This window comes from Vicia villosa, linkage group LG3, assembly GCF_029867415.1.
Source record: "Vicia villosa cultivar HV-30 ecotype Madison, WI linkage group LG3, Vvil1.0, whole genome shotgun sequence".
Lineage (NCBI taxonomy): Eukaryota > Viridiplantae > Streptophyta > Magnoliopsida > Fabales > Fabaceae > Vicia > Vicia villosa.
In genome coordinates, this window is record NC_081182.1 from 30,849,840 (window position 1) to 30,868,751 (window position 18,912).

The following is an 18,912-nucleotide window of genomic DNA, read 5'->3' on the forward strand; positions in this document are numbered from 1 at the left end:
ATAATCGTTTATCCCCTCAAGTGCTACGTATTAGAGCGACCACCGACTCGACTCACATCGTCTAAAGCTTCGTCAAAGCTATCACATGCACGTTACCAGTATAAAGGTAACGGCGATACAAAAGAAAGGGGCGAGATATCAACCAATATAAACAGGGTGATGATAAACAGTATATTTTCAGGTTCAAGTTATAATGATTATCACTTTGCGGTATAATCATTATCGTCTTGATTACTTCACTGTTTCAATCAAAACAACACAAGTCACAATATCTCACATAAGATCATATTCAAAGTTCACAACAAATCACATCAGTTCACATATCAAAACACATAACCTCATTATCACACAAATGAAATGCGACTCTAACAAATGCACATGCATGTGGTACCTAGGGCTTCAGCCCCCATCATCAATTGCCAACAAATAGAGGCATTAAAACAGGCATAAACCTTCGTCGCTGTTTGCCAATCCAAGCCGTCTCAAAAAAATGCAATCATGAGATTCAATGAATGCATCATCACAAAATAAATCACAACACATCGTCGCGAGGCACACGCCTATATCACAAATGTTACCGATCATTAGGGTAACTCAACGTCGCTTTATTTCCTACATTTCGCAGTAATCACAAAATCATAACATCGCATCGTCACTGGCCATAGGCCTACAACTTAATATCACCATGTCACGATAGCACTTCAACAACAATCATAATCAACAACAACAAATCATCACGAATAACATAACGACAGTTCACATGAATCCAACAATTCAGTACGTCACAACAATCGCAAAAGAGAACACGTCACATCATAAAACCGCTAATACATCACAACAACGAAACCAACAATAAATCAATCACAAATAATTCATGCAAAACATCGCAATACTTCACAAAACTCACAAAAACACGTCACGTCGCAACATCACCGAAATAACGCAAGGACCATGGTTAGCGGACTATTACTAGACAATCCTTATATTATTCTACTCGCTATATATTTCCTGTCCACTATTTATTTCAGTCTGCTAACTAAATTAACACTTCCAACAATCATGCAGAACTACAAAACCTATTAATAATATTGTCTATGTTTCTATTGTTATTTTGAACATACCCGTTGCATCAATTATACCGCTGTATGCTATTTCGTTCTATACAAATACCTACTACTGAAATTGGTCATTTAACTGCTACTTCATTTTAATTTATATCAATTTATTTGTGGCCAATATTCTAATTCTGCAGGTTATCTATTCATTTCAGTTTAATTAATTATATGTGGTACTTAAATTATACTAAATATATCAGTGCATATTTTAAAGAAAATATGGAAATGAAACAAGCTGGTGATGAAACAAGCTGGTGGCCCCCATCCCACATATGGGATGCCCACCCCAGGGCTAAGGGACGCCCACCCCACACCATGGTGGCCCCCGCCCTTCCACTTTTTCTTTAAGGGGCGCCCACCCCTTTACTGGTGGCCCTCGTCCCATAAAATATATATTTTTTGTTTTGTTTTCATGATACCTGGGGCGCCCACCTCTTCTTATGGGGCCCCGTCACAACTAAATTTTTCTTCTATACTCCCTGTATAATTTCCATCGTTCATCTTCATCAATCAACTCAGGATGTTTCCGGTTCCCGAATTTAGCCATACAACATCTCAGGGGTATTACCAACACAGAAAATTCATCGATCCAATAATTCAATTCACCCAAAATCCCAAATAACACAAATTAATCAATAATCATCATAGCCACATTTTCATATGAAATTTTCTAAAAATTACAACACATAACAAACACCACAGACATCAAAATATATCGAAACACAGAGATAACATTAATACCCTAAACCCCACATACGGTTCATCATATCCCCATTTATAGAGCAAGAACCTCACCCTTACCTGGTGTTCGGAGTCCGCTCAACAATTCCAGTCGAATCCAAGCTTTTCGGCTTCGTGTAATCCTTCCGTTATTCTCTTAACGGAAAACTTCACGTATATCTTTTCTTCTCCTAATTTCCTCTTCTCTCCGTCGTTCTTCTATTTTTCCTCCAATATTAGGTTACTGGTTTCTAAAAACCTAGGTAGTATTACCTCAAGCCTCACAAATTTCAATTTGGGCCAAATAATAAAATTACATGAAAAACTTCACTAAACATCACAAACATATAAATTAAGCAAATAATCATTTTTTCGGGCGTTACAGAGCCGGTGTCGGCAGTGGCGACACCGGCGAAAGGTTGTTTGGATGTGACAAGTGCCATAATGCTTGAGACCACCACATATCTCCATGTAACACCTTATCCTATTTGGCTCCTTTGGTGAGTTTAATGTTTCAAGGACTTTATAAATGCTTTTAAAGTTTGCTCCACTTTTTATGTGGGACTATTTGCAATGCATTTATTGTCATTATCTCAATTGTCCATTTTGTCATTTTGGAACAACGCCCGTGACAATTATTGTTCATAATTTCCAACAATCTCCACTTGTTATAATAATGACAAGACTAATTCTAGAAAATGAGATATAAAGAGTGTTAATACAGTTAGGTATCTTTCAATTTTAAACTTAATCTTAGTGAGGATAATGCAAAGTTTAATCGGAATATTAGGTAATAATACTTTTAAACCATTAACCCATATGGTTAGAATGGCGATACCTGACACGCACTCTTTAAAATTCTTCCTCTTCATATCTCGCTTAGAACTTATTTATGGCATATGCTATCTTGTTTCATGAATTTTTTGAGAGAAACTCCAACTCTCACTTTGAGACAACACCATCTCGAAATTCACATAGGTGAAGTTCATGTTGTATCCTTTTCCATGAGATACTTTTCCTCGGTTATGAATATTATTAAAGGTTTTAAATAAAACTCAACACTCGTTTTAAGGTCAACATTATCACGAAATGTTTGACAACTATCCAAACCAACAACTTGTTGTTATCCATTGAATCTTGAGGTTAATGTTTGGCTTATGTTTCGCATTTCATCAGCATAACATACATGCATTCACGAAACATCTTTTATTCATAAGATCAACAATATCAGGCATTTTCGCGTATTTTCCATTAATTCTTCAATTCTTATGTTATTAAAAAAAGATTAAAAATATATAATATGTATAACACCATTTGCATTAGCATTCATTTAGAAAATAAAAAATATATATTCCCATTTATGCATTTTTTGTTCAATTATTAGTATTTTGTTTATTTTTACTAATACTCTTGATTTACAATTTTAATTCTAATTCAATTTAATTTTTAATTTGAATTTTTATTAAAATTAAAATCATTTTATTTTATTATCATTTTGTTTTGTCATCTTATTTTTTATTTTTAGGTGTAAATAACAAGTCAATTGGAAAAATTGTTTGATCCATTTGCAAAAGGTTAAGGGGTTTAAAAAGAAATTCCCAAATTTAAATTGATAAAACTTGCTAGACCTCTGGCATTTTTCTAAAAATTTAATTTTTAAAATCTATTTATATATATTTAGTTGTCTTATTTATATATTTTAGAGTAATATTTACAATAATATAATAATTCTAATAAAAGAATTAATTGATTAATATTTTTTATTTTTATAAAAATAAAATTCAAATAGAATATATAATGCATTAATATTAAAACTACCACATTAAAAATAAAATTCAAATAAATAGTTCAATTCTCTTCGACTCTAGATTTATTAAAAATTCCTATATGAGAAATAATGAGAAATAAGAAAATGCCTATAATGCATTTTGACTAAGACAAAAAAAAATAGTGTTTTGACCTCAATGCTAGAAAAGTAGGGGTGGCAAAACGGGCCGTGGCCCGCGCACCCGCCAAAAAATAACGGGTTGGGTTGGGATTTTAGACTCACCGCTCGTCAAAACCCGCCGTCCGCCATACCCGCCCCGCCAAAGCCCGCCGCCTGCCCCTCCTTCAAAACTCACTATTTTTTTAGTTAATTCTAGTAATTGTAATTCTTTATGGTTTATTTTATACATTTATCTATAAATATATGTAATATTTTTTTAAGTAAATTTATTAAAAAGTTGCTTTTATCAAAAATTGTTTTAAAAAATAAGTAAAAAGTTTAATTAAAAGGTATAAAAAGCCTATTAATCTATTAAAAATATATATAAATAAAATTAGGCGGGTAAGTCTGCCGCCTGTCAACCCGCCATCTTTGCGGGGCGGACATGACATTTATGTTCATTTTACTTGGCGGGTATGCCCGCCCCGCTCGTTTTTTGGCGGGCATAAGGCGGGGTGGACGACCCGTTTTGCCACCCCCGTAGAAAAGTATGGGTAAATAATTGATTTTTATTATGCTTCAAAACAAGTAGCTAGCATCATCAAAAACTTTGACAAAATTTTCAAAACATAATTTCTTTTTCAAATGTAACACAGCTCAGACTAGTGTCCAAGCATATCTGTTCACTAGAGATTATGTTGAATATTTTCCAGCCATGTGAAACAGAAATAGATCCTGCCATTTTGAATCATCAAAGTATATTTTTAATGAACTCAGACCACAGGTCCAGGATCAACCTTGTACAATTGAGGAGCTCTCCCTAATTGAAATAGATATAAAAGAGTTAACTAATCTTACGTCTGAGTTTATGCATGTCACCAAAAATTATAATTCGCAATTCAATGGTTTTAAAATTTGATCTTAACTCTTAAGTCTGTTTATGCCTGCTGCAGATGATATACCGTTCTTCCACAATTGTTATACCGTTCTTCCACAACCAATCTATCACGAAGACGGCCAGATGATGCTCCATCAGTGATATCATCAGGAGAAGCAGCAATTCCTGATCGCAAATGGCTTTAGAGCAGCTTCGCACGCCCCAACCCAAAATTTTCATGCGACATGATTTCAAATAACTCATATTTGGATGTGGATTGACTGCCCACATGTATGTAAGCTACTGGCATCAGATGACATGTCGTCAACATCCTTATTTCTCATCATTTCTTGAAAGTTCACTATCACCTATGAGCTTTCCCAGCAACGTTTTGTCATAGAGTAGACCCTGCAAAAGAAACATGTCAGAATTACTCTGTAATTTTAATTACAATCAAAAAGTCGACCATATGAATTGACAGTGATCTTGTCGATTTTAATGTGCAACTAAAACAAACATATTGCTTAATTTGATTAATGCATAAACCAAGGACAACCTAGGCAGAGACGAGAATAATAAAAACAGTACAGAATACATACATACATAATATGTTTTTGTCTTTTAGTTAATCACTTGTAAGCATCCATTCCACAACAATTGAAACAGAAGGGAGTTGTTCTTGTCCATCTGCTGAATTCCAGTCATTATATCCCAAGCAACTCTACCAGACGGAGATAGTCCAAAACTTTTTCTTTTCCTATAAACATATTCTGGAGCAATTTCTTCAATGGCATTTTTTGGAGCCCATGATACCCTTAGGCTTTGTTTGGGAGTTTGGAGGGGAAGGGAGGGGAGGGTTTTGAAAAATAGGAGGAATTGGGTGAAAAGGATAAAAAGATTTTGGGTGGGAGGGTTTTGGAGGGTTTGAGTTTATTCATAACACCAAAAACCCCATAAAATGGGGGAACTCAAAAATTGTATTGAAGGAGGGTTTTGGAGGGTTTTGAAGGGCTTACATAAATTTTCCAAATATCTTTTAGGTTGTTATACTATTTTGAAAATTAAAAATTTTGTAATAATAATAATTTTTTTATCATTCTAAACAAAATCATTTTTTCACAAAATGTCAAATATTTTCCTACATTTTTTTTAAATTTTGTTTTTGGAAGCCTTCCCCTCCTCTCCCCTCCAAACTCCCAAACATAGCCTTAGAGCCTCTTTCTGCAAGTTACTTAACTGCTCTTAAAAAACTATCTTGGTGTAGCACCTAACCTAACCCTTTTGCTCTGGTCTAGATGGCGAGCTGATACTTACAAGTTACAACAATAGCATTGGTCGCATATGTAGTAATTATAACATGGTTGTCTCGTAATGGAGTAAAATCCTTTAATATCTCTACAGAAATACAATTCATTCCTTCCTGACTAAATTACATGTCTAGAAAAACTATCCAATTCAAATCGTTCAATCTTTCTCCCCCCCAACTGCCTTATACATCCTCATAAAAAAGTTTAAGCATAGCTTATAGTTCTTTTACATTCCAATAAAACAACAATGATAAACCAATCTAATACACCATGGAACCTGTCTTATGAGTATAATTGTTATTCTAGAGCATAAATACATCTTTCTACTTAGCTCTCTACCTATAGCCTCTTATGCAACTTCTTTGACATATCCCATACACCCACAACCACGCTTCATTGCCTACAAATTATAACATGATTTTGCATGTATCCTAAAAAAATAAAGGGTTCCTTATTGTGCAAAAACAAACCATCACAAGATTGATAATGAGAGTGAATTTATAAAGTAGAATCTCATATTTATTGGAATTATTAGTATGTTTGTGACAAGCTTATAGCTGCTATTGCACAGAAGTATCGTTCAAATAAATAAAAGTTTACATGTGGCTGAAATCCTTGGACACAAAGATAATTCCATTAACATTTGGAGCTTTGTATTTGTGTCAAGGAATTTGGCACTCTGAATTGTCATGGTGCTTAGTACTCTTGAATTCTGGATTATATATTTGGCAAATCGAAACTCACAATACATGAGGCTGTAGTTTCTAAGTGAGCATGTTGTAAGATGAGATAAAAGGCATTCTAGAACAATTTCTGGGTCCTCCCATTCATTATAACGGCGTACTACATTGACCTGAATGATACACAATTGAACATATTTTTAAAATATATAGAAGTAAAACTAAATAAAGGAGAGGGGGCAATGGTAACATTAAAGACCACCTCATCAATGATAAGAGTTCGAAGATGGGGGGAATTTTGAAGTAGTTTTATGAGCCAACTCCATTTCAAAATCCCAAATGATGGATAGTCAAAGTTGAAAATAAGCTCCAAGTGGGTTAAATTGTGAAACATGCCCGTTATAGTAGGGGGTTTCCTGTTCTGCATTAAGTTACAAAGAAGTTGTATGGAATAATTAAAGTGAAAAGTGAAACTAAATTAAGGAGTAGTGAGATATTGATACATACCAATTGTATGTGGAGATGCTCCACATTATGAAGCCAATCAAACTCAATAAGATAACTGAAAATATTAGCTCTGATCAAACTGGATATACTTGCAATACCGGTAGGAGATATCATAGTATTGATCCATATACTTAAATCCTTTGCTTCCAACTCCTGTAGAATGGGACAGCCAGATAGTAATTTTTGGAGATATTCATAGTAAGTGAATTTGACAGATTCCAAGTGAAGGACTTTGAGCAACGGAAGATCAACGCACGAAACATCGTACAATGTTATCTCCTTCAATTTGAGAACTGACAAGGCTTTTGTACTTAGAACTAAAGAAGGCAATGCTGATCTGGTTGGACGAGAATCATCTGGCTGGCAGACATCGATAATTAGGTGTTGGACACCTCTTGTAATTGCGGCATAAACAAACTTGTAGAAATGGTTGTTGCAGGCAAAGCGGGGGGGGTGGCGACAATAAAGGTGGAACGAGAGGATGGGTAGGGTGTTATCTCGCATGATGATGAAGGAATTGAAGAATCCGCGAAAGGCGAAAGTGTCTGGAAAATATCTGTCATCAAAGTAGAGGCTGAGCTGTGATCGCCAGAGTTGTTTCCAACGCTTTGAAAGAATGCGAGAGAATGTGATGAAGAAGTGAGTCTGGTAAAGCACTTATTCTGTCTTCTTTCTGTCGAATGCAAAACCACAACATTGTAGCGGACGAGATTGAACAAAACCTGAATTTAAAGTCATAGCCTATTATTTAAAGGCATCTTGCTCTAAAATATGTGTAGCTGACTAAGCATAAGGAGTGACATGTTAACCACTTATAAAAGGAATTGGAGGAACTTGATGTTCTTGTTAGTTATAATTTTTACAATCATTACATTCTAAAAATTTAACACATAGTAAGGATCTTCATATAAAAAATTATGATGAAAAACATGCAAAATACATTAATAAAAAGAATGGTGTGCTGGACTGAGATGATTCTCCAAAAAAATCTTCCAAAATATAATTTTGATTGATCCTTTCAATCTCTATTATTTTCACCCTCATTCTCCTTTCTCCTCCCTTGCTTGTTTAGCCTAGGTGAGTGCTGTTTTTTTCTTCCAATCTTCATCCTGTTTTGAAGAGTTCTTGGCTGCTTCTGTTTCTGTTCCTCTTTCATTTCTAGTCATCTTTGTCTGCTTAGGGGTGTTCATGGTTTGGATTTACTGATATCCAATCCATATCCACATAAAAACCACTAAAATGGTTTGGATGTAAAACCAAAATTGTCAAAACCGGTTGCAAAAAATTAAACCAGTTTTAAAACCGGTAAAAATATCAAAAACCAGTTTTCAACACTTAAAACCATGAAACTGGTTTACAAAGGATAAGAAGAGAGAAGAAAAACAAAAAGGTCAAATTAAACATAGCCGATAACACCACTTGCAAAATATGTCACTGTCATCGTCGACGTTGCGCGTATATGTTCAATCGACCTGCTCTTTGTTCGGAATTAAAATCCACTGCTGTGTGTAGGTATGATCTAGAACAGCAAAATAAGCAATTTAACAGCGTGACATTGGCATCACAACTTTATAGTCAATATATAGTAAATAACTCATTTTTCTCTCACAAGTCACACTCGAGCAACCTTACACCCACAACCATATTTGCTTTACTTTCTAAAGATAATCCAGTGTTTTATATTAGCTAAATTCTTAAACTAGTATTATATCGGCTCAATAAGAAGACAAACCAAAGGGATGGTTCCCTACGCATAATGCAAACCTTGCATATCACGAAAACATATTCAGTTATTGACTCTTGAACACAATTGGTCCAACTTATAACCTTATATATAAAAACACCGTAAAATCCAACTAGATTATATCAAGATAACTATCATCATAACTTCATAGACTTATATCATCAACTGGTGTGCCAGCTTCAATTGTATTAATTATCGACAAGACCACAGGTCCAGGATTAACCTTGTAAAATTGAGGAGCTTTCCCTAAACGAAATAGATATAAAAAATTTAACTAATCTTACGTCTGAGTTTATGCCCGTCACCAAAAATTATAATTCACAATTCAATAATTTTAAAATTTGATCTTAAGTCTGTTTATGACAGCAATTGCTATACCGCTCTTTCACGAAGGTGGGCTGATGATTCTCCATCAGTGATATCATCAAGAGAAGCAGCAATTCCTGATGACAAATGGCTTTGGAGCAGCTTCCCACGTTCCAACCCAAAATTTTCCTGTGACATGATTTCAGATAACTCATGTGGATGTGGATTGACTGCCCACATGTACAGTAGAGCTAACAAGGTCTTGTCATAAAGTAGACCTTGCAAAAGAAACATGTCAAAATTACTGTGATTTATACAAGCAAAAAGTCGACGATACGAATTGACAGTACCTTGTCGACTTTAATGTGAACTAAAACAAACATATTGCTTAATTTGATTAATGCATAAACCAAGGACAACCTAGGCAGAGACTGACTCATCAAAACACAAAGCTAGCAATGCCTATAAAGGGCACGCAAGCGTTCAGCACAAACGCTGAGAGTAATAAAATATGCTTTCAGCTTTTAGCGAGTCACCTGTAAGCATCCATTCCACGGAAACTGAAACAGAAGGGAGCCGTTCTTGCCTATCTGCTGAATTCCAGTCATTGTTTGTTTCCCAAGCAACTCTATCAGACGGAGATAGTCCAGAACTTTATCTTTTCCTATAAACATCTGTTTAAGCAATATTTCTTCAACGGCATGTTTAGCTCATGATACCCTTAGAGCCTCTTTTTGCAAGTTACTTAGACTGCTCTTAAAAAATAATCTTGGTGTAGCACCTAACCTAACCTTTTTGCTCTGGTCTGGATGGCGATCTGATACTTACAACAATAGCATTGGTCGCATATGTAGTAATTATAACATGGTTGTCTCGTAGCGGAGAAAATTCCTTTAATATCTACAGAAATACAATTCATTCATTCCTGACTAAATTACATGCTTAGAAAACTATCCAACTCAAACCGTTCAGTCTTTCTCTCCCCCAACTGCCTCATCATCCTCACAGAAAAGTTTAAGCATAGCTTACAACTCTTTTACATTAGTCCAACAGAACAAAAATGACAATCCAACCTAATACACCATTGAATTCTACGTCACCCAAAGGAACTAGTCTTGTGAGTATAATTGTTATTCTAGAGCATAAAGACATCTTTCTACTTTATTCTCTACCAATAACCTCGTATGCAACTTCTTTAACATATCCCATACACCCACAATCACACTTAATTGGCTATAAATTATAACATGATTTTGCATATATTATAAAAAATAAAGGGAACGTTATTATGCAAAAAGAAATCATCACAATATTGAGAATGAGAACGAATTTATAAATAAAGGGTATGTTTGTGACAAGCTTAGGGCTGCTATTTTCCACATGCTCTATCAAGTATCACTCAACTAAATAAAAGTTTACATGAGGCTGAAATCCTTGGGCACCGAGATAATTCCGTTAACATTTTGAGCTTTGTATTTGTCTTTACGAAACTTGCAGTCTGAATTGTCATGGTGCTTAGTACTCTTGAATTTTGCATTATGTATTTTGCAAACGGGAGCTCACAATTTATGTGAGTGTAATTTCTAAGCGAGCATGTTGTAAGATTAGATAAAAGGCATTCTGGAATAACTTCTGGATCCTGCCATTCTTTAACAAAGGAACAGCGTCGTGCATTAACCTGAACAATACACAATTGAACATTTTAAAATTATACAGAAGAATAACTAAAAAAAAGGAGAGGGGCAGTGGTAGTAACATTAAAGACCTCATCAATGATAAGAGTTTGAAGGCTGGGAGAATTTTGAAGTAGTTTTATGAGCCAACTCCACTTCCAAACCACGAATGATGGATAGTCAAAGTTGAATATAAGCTCCAAGTGGGTTAAATTGTGAAACATGCCCGTTATTGTAGGGGGTTTCCTGTTCTGCATTGAGTTACAAACTTACAAAGTTGTATTGAACAATTAAACTGACAAGTGATACTAAACTTGGACTAGTGTGAGATATTGATATTTGATACATACCAGTTGTATGCGGAGAAGCTCCACATTATGAAGCCACTCAAGGCCAATAGTATTATTACTGAAAACGTTAGCTCTGACCAAATTGGATATCGCAAAACCTAAATCATACCTGTGATTAGGGATCTTCATACTTAGATCCTTTGTTTGCAAGTCCTGTAGAATGGGAGAGCCAGATAGAAGTTTTTGGAGATATGCATAACATTTGAACGTGACATGTTTCAAGTGAAGGACTTTGAGCGAGGGAAGATCAACGCATGGAACGTCGTTCAATGTTATATTCTTCAATTTGAGGACCGACAAGGTGTTGCTGGTTAGAACAAATGAAGGTAATGCCATAGAGTAATTTGAGTGGGAGATATGGATGATTAGAGTTTGAACTCCTCTTGTAATAGGCACATAAAGAAAATTGTGAAAATCTTTGTCGTAGAAGTGGTAATGAAAATTAAGATGGAATGAGAGGATAGGTAGGATGCTATCTCGCAATCGCATGGTGACGAAGGAATAGAAGAATTGGCAAAAGGCGAGAGTGCCTGAAAAAGATCTGTCGTTGAAGTAGAGGTTAAGTTGTGAACGCCAGATTGGTCTCCAACGTTTTGAAAGGATGCTGGTGGCCACGGCGTCTTTGGTTGGAAGAAATGAGAGAATGTGATCAAGAAGGGAGTCCGGTAAATCACTAATTCGGTCTTCTTTGCGAGGAATGCGAAGCCTAAGCAGCGACATTGCAGTGGACGAGTTTGCGGCAAAACCCTGTTTTTTAATCCAAGCCTACTTTTTATAGCCATATTGCTCTATGTGCTTTACAATGTTTACAATGTGGGACTTACTTTGATTTGAAAGATCTTGATTATAAACTACCGATTAGGCTTAATTGATATTAATTTTATTTTGCAATTTAAATTAAGCTTAATTGATATTACAAGGGCACTAGTTAGCATTTCCCTTTAAATAATTCTTAAGTCAATTCTTCAAAATTAATATTTAAAAAAATTATAATAATTTCTTAATATACATTAGATAAAAAGATTAATTATTATACACTATTTAAACTATTAAAAAAATTTATAACATATATAAAATTATTTTATTTTTAAAAAATAATAATTTATGCAAACTTTTTTATAAGTATTTATTTTGATAAACATGGCACTCCATACTAGATATATAGATCTTTGAAGGAGATTTATGATTTGAAGAGATGCAGATCTTCGAAGGAGATTTAGGATTTAAATTGAGTTTTGGAATTTTAAATAATTTAGAAATATAATTGCGGGTAAATGTGATTGTTTTCTTGAGATTTGTGATGTGATACAAATTATGTAAGTTATAGTATTAAAAATTTAAAATTGACAAATAAATTTGGATTTTAATTGATGAAAATAGTGTACGTTATGGATATATAATAAACTTTTTAAACATCTTTTTAAATAAAATATAATTTTTGTAAAATATAATTAGTAAAAATGAAACTTGTTGAGATTAGGATGTAATATTGTACTTGTCATACATACAATAATATGAACTTAACTTGTGTTAAATATGTAAACAATGAATCATTCTAACTACAAGACTTAGAGTTTATATAGACCTAATCTCCTGGACCAAATAATTGTTTAAAGTTGATTGATTCTACTTCATACTCACCTAACCTCGTTATGGAGATAGGTAGATTGATTCTCCCCTAGTATGAAGAATGGTTATCGTGAGGAGCCATAATGGCGTACCTATTTCATGTCACATGTGACCTGGATTGTTTACATAAGACTTGATTTGATGTTAAGTCGGATTAGGTTAGGCAATCCACGTTGTAGAGGCTCTTGGCATGAGCTCACCACATAAATGCACCCTCACTCACCTCACACAATCTAATGATATCTTTGTGTCAGGTGTGACATGGGCCGATCTCTTCTGAACCCCAGCTAAAGTTATCAGAGTTCATAGTTTCTAGAGGGTTGAAATGTTTAAGTTATACATACAATTTCACAGTTTTTCAATTGTAGGGAAAACAAATTTAGATGAGAAAAACAATAATATCGTGGCGATGAGGCCTTAAAATGTGAGTCCTTCAAGCGATGCTTTGAAGGGTGAATCCCTTTATTAGAGCCTGAAGGGTGAGTCCCTCAAGTGATCCCTGCAGAGCGAGTCCTCAAGTGATGCTTTGAGAGTCCCTTAAGAATAGTCTAGAGGCCCTCAAGTGAGGATCGAAGGGCGAGTCCCTCAAGCGAACCTAAAAGGGCCTAATGCTTGGATTCTCAAAAGCACGTGGTGCATTTAGTGTTGTGTGATGATGCAATTGTCTCGAGAAGACACAAAGGGCTTGGGTTTCTGATGTGTGTGCATTATGAGATCGTGGTTTGTTGATGCTTTGCTGCTTTAGGAGCGGGTGCATGTGTATTATTTGGCAATGATGATATCCTACTTGACATATGTGCTTGACTCTATAAATAGTCGAATTACAGTTTTCCCTTCCATTTTATTCTCTAACCATGCTCTTTAAGGAATTTCTTGTAAATTCATTTGAATCCTAGTATCAACTTACATAGTCCATATGATATTTAATCTTCCCCCTTTCTCTTCTACTTTTTCTTTTTCTTAGAATGACAATCATTAATGAGTTAGATGAAAGCGACCATGCCGTAGAGATTCCACCGGTGACAGATCCAAAAAATTTACGTTGTGGGGGCGATTTGAATATTTAAACTTTTAGTCTTTTATTTTAACATTTAAAAGAAATATTATGCATATAAATTATTAAATACAATATACAATATTTTACTTTAATGCAATAATTAAGCACTTTATATAAGAAATAATGTGTTGGTTCAAAAATATAATATATATATTTGATAATAAACTTTCATAATATATATATATATATATATATATATATATATATATATATATATATATATATATATATATATATATATATATATATATATATATATATATATATATATATATATTTTGATTTTTTTTAATTGGAGCTGTCAGGTTGTATGAATCGTATTACATTGTGTGCATTAGTTTCAATATTTTAATACACTACACCTAAAAGAAGTTAAAATCTTAGTGGGGGCAGTTGCCCACATAGTGCTTAAGGTAGATCCGTCCTTGGTACCCACGAAGGAATTTTAGTGACGTGAGGGAATTTCGTAGAGACCGTTAAACAATCATATGTTAAAGTTAATTACAAACTCGTTGAGTTATGAATAGTTGGCAGTTATGATTCTAGTAGTCATAGTGATTAATGATCCCTTATTCTAAGACAAACATGACTATCAATGACGGTCGGTACTTCTAGATGTTGAGACGATGAGGACACAATATCCTCCTTTCGAAAGGATATAAATCTATTCGGTACGGACGATGAGGGAGATGTGATACTGGAGGAATTTTGAAGTAGTTTTATGAGCCCACTCCACTTCAAAATCTCTAATGATGGATAGTTAAAGTATAATATAATATTCAAATGGGTTAAATTGTGAAACATGCTTGTTATAGTAGGGCATTCCTGTTCTGCATTGAGTTACAAAGAAGTTGTATGGAACAATTAAACTAACAAATGAATCTAAATTTGGACTAGGGAGATATTGATATACATACTGTACCTGGAGATTTTCCACATTATAAAGTCAACCAAACTCAATAAGATAATTGGAAATTTTAGCTCTGATGAAATTTGATATACCTGTAGCCTGTAGGAGACATCATATCATGGTATAAATCCCTAATCTTAAATCCTTTGCTTCCAACTCCTGTAGAATGGGGACGTGCAGATATTAGTTTTTGGAGATGAACCCAACCGTTAGCTCGTCACACACAATCCACATCAATCTGACAGTCTCCAGCACGATAGGTTGTATTCCACGTGAAGCGATAATAGACCCCCTTAGTTATATGAAGAGAGAAGGCATCATTTTACAAGTAATTCAAATTCATCTAAACTATTCACTATTTCTCATTTTAAGTGTTGGAGTGTTAACATGCACACCTCTACGCCTCCATATCGGAAAACTCAATGCAGCGCATCAGAAGTCCAATCACCGATTCATCTCACATTTTAAGTTATCTCGCAAATATATATATATATATATATATATATATATATATATATATATATATATATATATATATATATATATAGAGGAGGGATCAAATTACACCCTAAGAGTTACACCACGAATTACACTCGTTCAATAACTACATTTCGAATTAATATTTTTTAAATTCAACCGTTGGATTGAAACATAATATCATATAGATCATAACTATAAAGTTTGAGCTTAATCTATAATGATTTGCTATACGATCAAGATATCCAAAGATTAACGTCAAAATGAGCTTTCATATAACGTTAATTTTGATGTAATTCAATGACATGGTAAATCATTATAGATTAAGCTCAAACTTTATAGGTATGATCTATATGATATTATGTTTCAATCCAACAGTTGAATTTAAAAAATATTAATTCAAAATGTAGTTATTGAATGAGTGTAACTCGTGGTGTAACTCTTCGGGTGTAATTTGATCCCTCCTCGTATATATATATATATATATATATATATATATATATATATATATATAAGTTATCTCGCAAATATATATATATATATATATATATATATATATATATATATATATATATATATATATTTTAAGTTATCTCGCAAAAATATATATATATATATATATATATATATATATATATATATATATATATATATATATATATATATATATATATATATATATATATATATATATATATGATGGATCAAATTACACCTGAAGAGTTACACCACGAGTTACACTCGTTCAATAACTACATCTCGGATTAATATTTTTTAAATTCAACCGTTGGATTGAAACATAATATCATATAGATCATACCTATAAAGTTTGAGTTTAATCTATAATGATTTACTATATCATCAAGATATCCAAAGATTAACTTCAAAATGAGCTTTCATGTAACGTTAATTTTGATGTAATTCAATGACATAGTAAATCATTATAGATTAAGCTCAAACTTTATAGGTATGATCTATATGATACTAAGTTTCAATCCAACGGTTGAATTTAAAAAATATTAATTTGAGATGTAGTTATTGAACGAGTGTAACTCGTGGTGTAACTCTTCGGGTGTAATTTGATCCCTCCTCATATATATATATATATATATATATATATATATATATATATATATATATATATATATATATATATATATATATATATATATATAAAATCCAATTAATTTTTAGCAAAATCAATCATCAAATTCTATAAATAAAAGCCTCTTTTAAAATGTTAATGTTCCAAACGCCACAACTACAAATGAGACATTAACCCACACCAGTAGTTGAAAGAAAGTAAAATGCAATACACATCATACTGTAACAAGTAAAACAACTTAAAAGATTTTAACGGATCATGTATCCTCACAAAAAGCTGCTTCTGTTGGAATGCGTGTTAATTTTCATTAAGAGTGTGTCCTCTTGAAGTACCTAACATATTGGTCACAGAAACTGCATTCATAAAGTTGTCATCCAATTCCAATTCTGTCATAACATTTGAAGAAAGTGAAATTTCCAAATCCATACTCCCTCCTCCTTCATATCCCTCATATGCAGTCACATTCCCATCACATTTGTTTGCATAACCACACAAAACAGCCACTGCTTTACCCATCCCAAATTCATTCCCATACATATTGAACCGTGGTGAACTTATCATTGCCACACTGCTTAACGGATCAAAGTGACGGTTAAGGTCGAGTATAACAGGAGACTCTAACCACTTTTCCACACCCTTTCGAATCTCTAAGTCATCATGCTTTGTAACAGCAACATGAACCCTCCATGCTACCCATCCCAAACTATTCTCAAGCAATTCTCCTGCCGTTGCTTCTGCACTCACTGTATCAACTGAGGTCCCAAAGTACTCTTCAGGAAGAGGCGGTTTCATTCTCGGCCGGTTGTTTATAGCCACCATACAATTTGTTTTTCTATCATTTGCTAGGCAGCGGGCACGAGTTATACTTCTCCAAACATGTGCTGATAAGGATTGGAACGAAGAGATTTTGTTTGTATTACACTCCCTATTAGCCTTTGCTTTCAGTTTTGCAATAGACTCTGCTGTAAAGTGGAAGATTCTCTCTCTCAGCTTGGGTGATTCAAATCTGCTTACAAACTCGTCGTGATGTTTGAATGGAAGATTGATTGGTGGACCATAACCTTCGGGAAACCAACGAGTGTGAAAGGGTTGGTGCCAAATGGGAACATTTTCATGATCATAGCCTTGGCCTTGAGCTTGAAATATTTCAGACCATGTGTTAAAGAACTTCCAATAAGAAGTTCCATCACCAATATAGTGATTCATGGAACAACCTATGAAAACACCATCTACTAGCTCAGTCACTTGGATGGATAACAAAGGCAAGGTGTGACCGTCGTGATTGATTGCTTTATTGAGATCAAACAATGACTTAACAACCGGTGGAACATCAATTGGGGCAAGGATATCAGATATGGTTACATGCAAAGTTGCGTAGATGAACCTAGCTCCAAGGTTATTATTACTGCAATCGACGAAAATAGAATAAGATGGAAGGTCTTGAGATTTTTGTGTAACAAGACGGCCAGATAGAGGATAGAAATGGAATAGTGCAAGAGAGAGCGAGTGTTTGAGCTTCTCCAACAGATTATCGATGAAATCTTGTTGGTTATTTGGTTTTTTGAACAAGAGGCCTTTCTGGATGTAGTTCATAGTCGACATGGCAATATCCCATGTTGTCAAATGGCAGATTCGGTTTGAATCTGGAATAGGGTGTAGTGGTTTGATGAAACATTCTGAAACATGTTGGACAGTTGAGGAAGTCATCATTCTAATGCTTAGCACCAGTCACAATTTGATTTCTTTAACTATTAAATCAAAAGTGCAAATAACAGGTTGATCTCCTCCTTTCTGCAGAATCAACTTTAGTTCAACTAATTATTTTCTAGATATGAAAATCAAATCTGAATATAAAAAAAATTCAATTCCAAAAAAATCATATTAATCAGTTAATTACCTTTATAATTGTACATGCTCTCTTCCTTGTGCAAGCAAATCTTTGGACAAAGACTTGATAATCTACTGCTATAAAATTGTCAGTCGGTTGAGCTAGCAATGAAGAAGACAATCAAACAAAGAATATTTGGGTGGTCAATACATAGGCATGGGTGGAATTTATATTGTGGTAGTACCTAGAGGAAGTTAACTGCTACGGAGAACTTGGTCTAAGCTTCAACTGCTTCTTTGTCTTCCATTTTGGTGTTGCTGGTGCCGGTGAGTCAAAAATGGTAGCATGAGGTTTTGAATGGAAAGTCACCGATGGTAGTCAAGGAAAATAACTATTATTTAGAAGGTCTTAGCCGCCCAAATAAATTATACGAAAAATAACGTGTGACTTTGAAGGTGACATAGAAAAAATAATCTATCTATTATTTATTATTATTATTATCTAAACCGCAATTGATTCACGTATCTCATTATCAAAGTCTTTTATTTTTAACTATTTTATAACACTAGGACTCTGATAAACAGACCACAAAGAGTCATTTTCAAGAAAAGCACCATCTAAGAACTTCACACCAGAGGAAAATCAAGTTTATCTCTGTCACTTCTTGGACCTTGATGATTGTCATGAGATATATTTTGAT

At 33.9% G+C, this 18,912-nt stretch overlaps 3 protein-coding genes across 7 annotated transcripts; all 3 read right to left on the minus strand.

Moving 5' to 3' along the window:
- Positions 1-6,526: 6,526 nt before the first annotated feature.
- On the minus strand, positions 6,527-9,791 carry LOC131657809 (putative FBD-associated F-box protein At5g56390). The gene is made up of 6 exons (XM_058927168.1): positions 9,720-9,791; positions 9,534-9,614; positions 9,256-9,444; positions 7,134-7,778; positions 6,889-7,047; positions 6,527-6,799 (listed from the first exon to the last, which is right to left on the minus strand). The coding sequence occupies exons 1-6, from the start codon at positions 9,789-9,791 to the stop codon at positions 6,527-6,529; spliced, it is 1,419 nt and encodes a 472-aa protein (XP_058783151.1).
- Positions 9,792-10,543: 752 nt separating this feature from the next.
- On the minus strand, positions 10,544-11,933 carry LOC131655317 (F-box/FBD/LRR-repeat protein At4g00160-like). Its single transcript, XM_058925200.1, has 3 exons — positions 11,207-11,933; positions 10,949-11,107; positions 10,544-10,861 (listed from the first exon to the last, which is right to left on the minus strand). The coding sequence occupies exons 1-3, from the start codon at positions 11,924-11,926 to the stop codon at positions 10,583-10,585; spliced, it is 1,158 nt and encodes a 385-aa protein (XP_058781183.1). The 5' UTR covers positions 11,927-11,933; the 3' UTR covers positions 10,544-10,582.
- Positions 11,934-16,523: 4,590 nt separating this feature from the next.
- On the minus strand, positions 16,524-18,603 carry LOC131655318 (uncharacterized acetyltransferase At3g50280-like). 5 transcript variants are annotated; one of them, XM_058925202.1, is made up of 3 exons: positions 18,457-18,603; positions 18,282-18,346; positions 16,524-18,175 (listed from the first exon to the last, which is right to left on the minus strand). In XM_058925202.1, exon 3 carries the CDS (start codon positions 18,092-18,094, stop codon positions 16,682-16,684), a length of 1,413 nt encoding a protein of 470 aa, XP_058781185.1. In that variant the 5' UTR covers positions 18,095-18,175; positions 18,282-18,346; positions 18,457-18,603; the 3' UTR covers positions 16,524-16,681. The 5 variants fall into 5 exon arrangements, with proteins under 5 accessions (XP_058781185.1, XP_058781186.1, XP_058781188.1 ...); XM_058925203.1 differs by having other exon boundaries at positions 18,282-18,343; positions 18,457-18,595; XM_058925205.1 differs by having other exon boundaries at positions 16,524-18,187; positions 18,282-18,343; positions 18,457-18,595.
- Positions 18,604-18,912: the final 309 nt, after the last annotated feature.

Excerpts from the sequence above, each read along its gene's own strand:
- LOC131657809 (XM_058927168.1), bottom strand. The coding sequence starts at position 9,791 with ATGACTGGAATTCAGCAGATAGGCAAGAACGGCTCCCTTCTGTTTCAG. Across the intron at positions 9,445-9,533 it reads TTCACATTAAAGTCGACAAG|ACCTTGTTAGCTCTACTGTA; the intron begins GTACTGTCAATT and ends CTTTATGACAAG. Across the intron at positions 6,800-6,888 it reads GAACTCTTATCATTGATGAG|GTCAATGTAGTACGCCGTTA; the intron begins GTGGTCTTTAAT and ends TGTATCATTCAG.
- LOC131655318 (XM_058925202.1), bottom strand. The coding sequence starts at position 18,094 with ATGATGACTTCCTCAACTGTCCAACATGTTTCAGAATGTTTCATCAAA.
- LOC131655317 (XM_058925200.1), bottom strand. The coding sequence starts at position 11,926 with ATGTCGCTGCTTAGGCTTCGCATTCCTCGCAAAGAAGACCGAATTAGT. Across the intron at positions 11,108-11,206 it reads AGCTTCTCCGCATACAACTG|AACAGGAAACCCCCTACAAT; the intron begins GTATGTATCAAA and ends AACTCAATGCAG. Across the intron at positions 10,862-10,948 it reads AAACTCTTATCATTGATGAG|GTTAATGCACGACGCTGTTC; the intron begins GTCTTTAATGTT and ends TGTATTGTTCAG.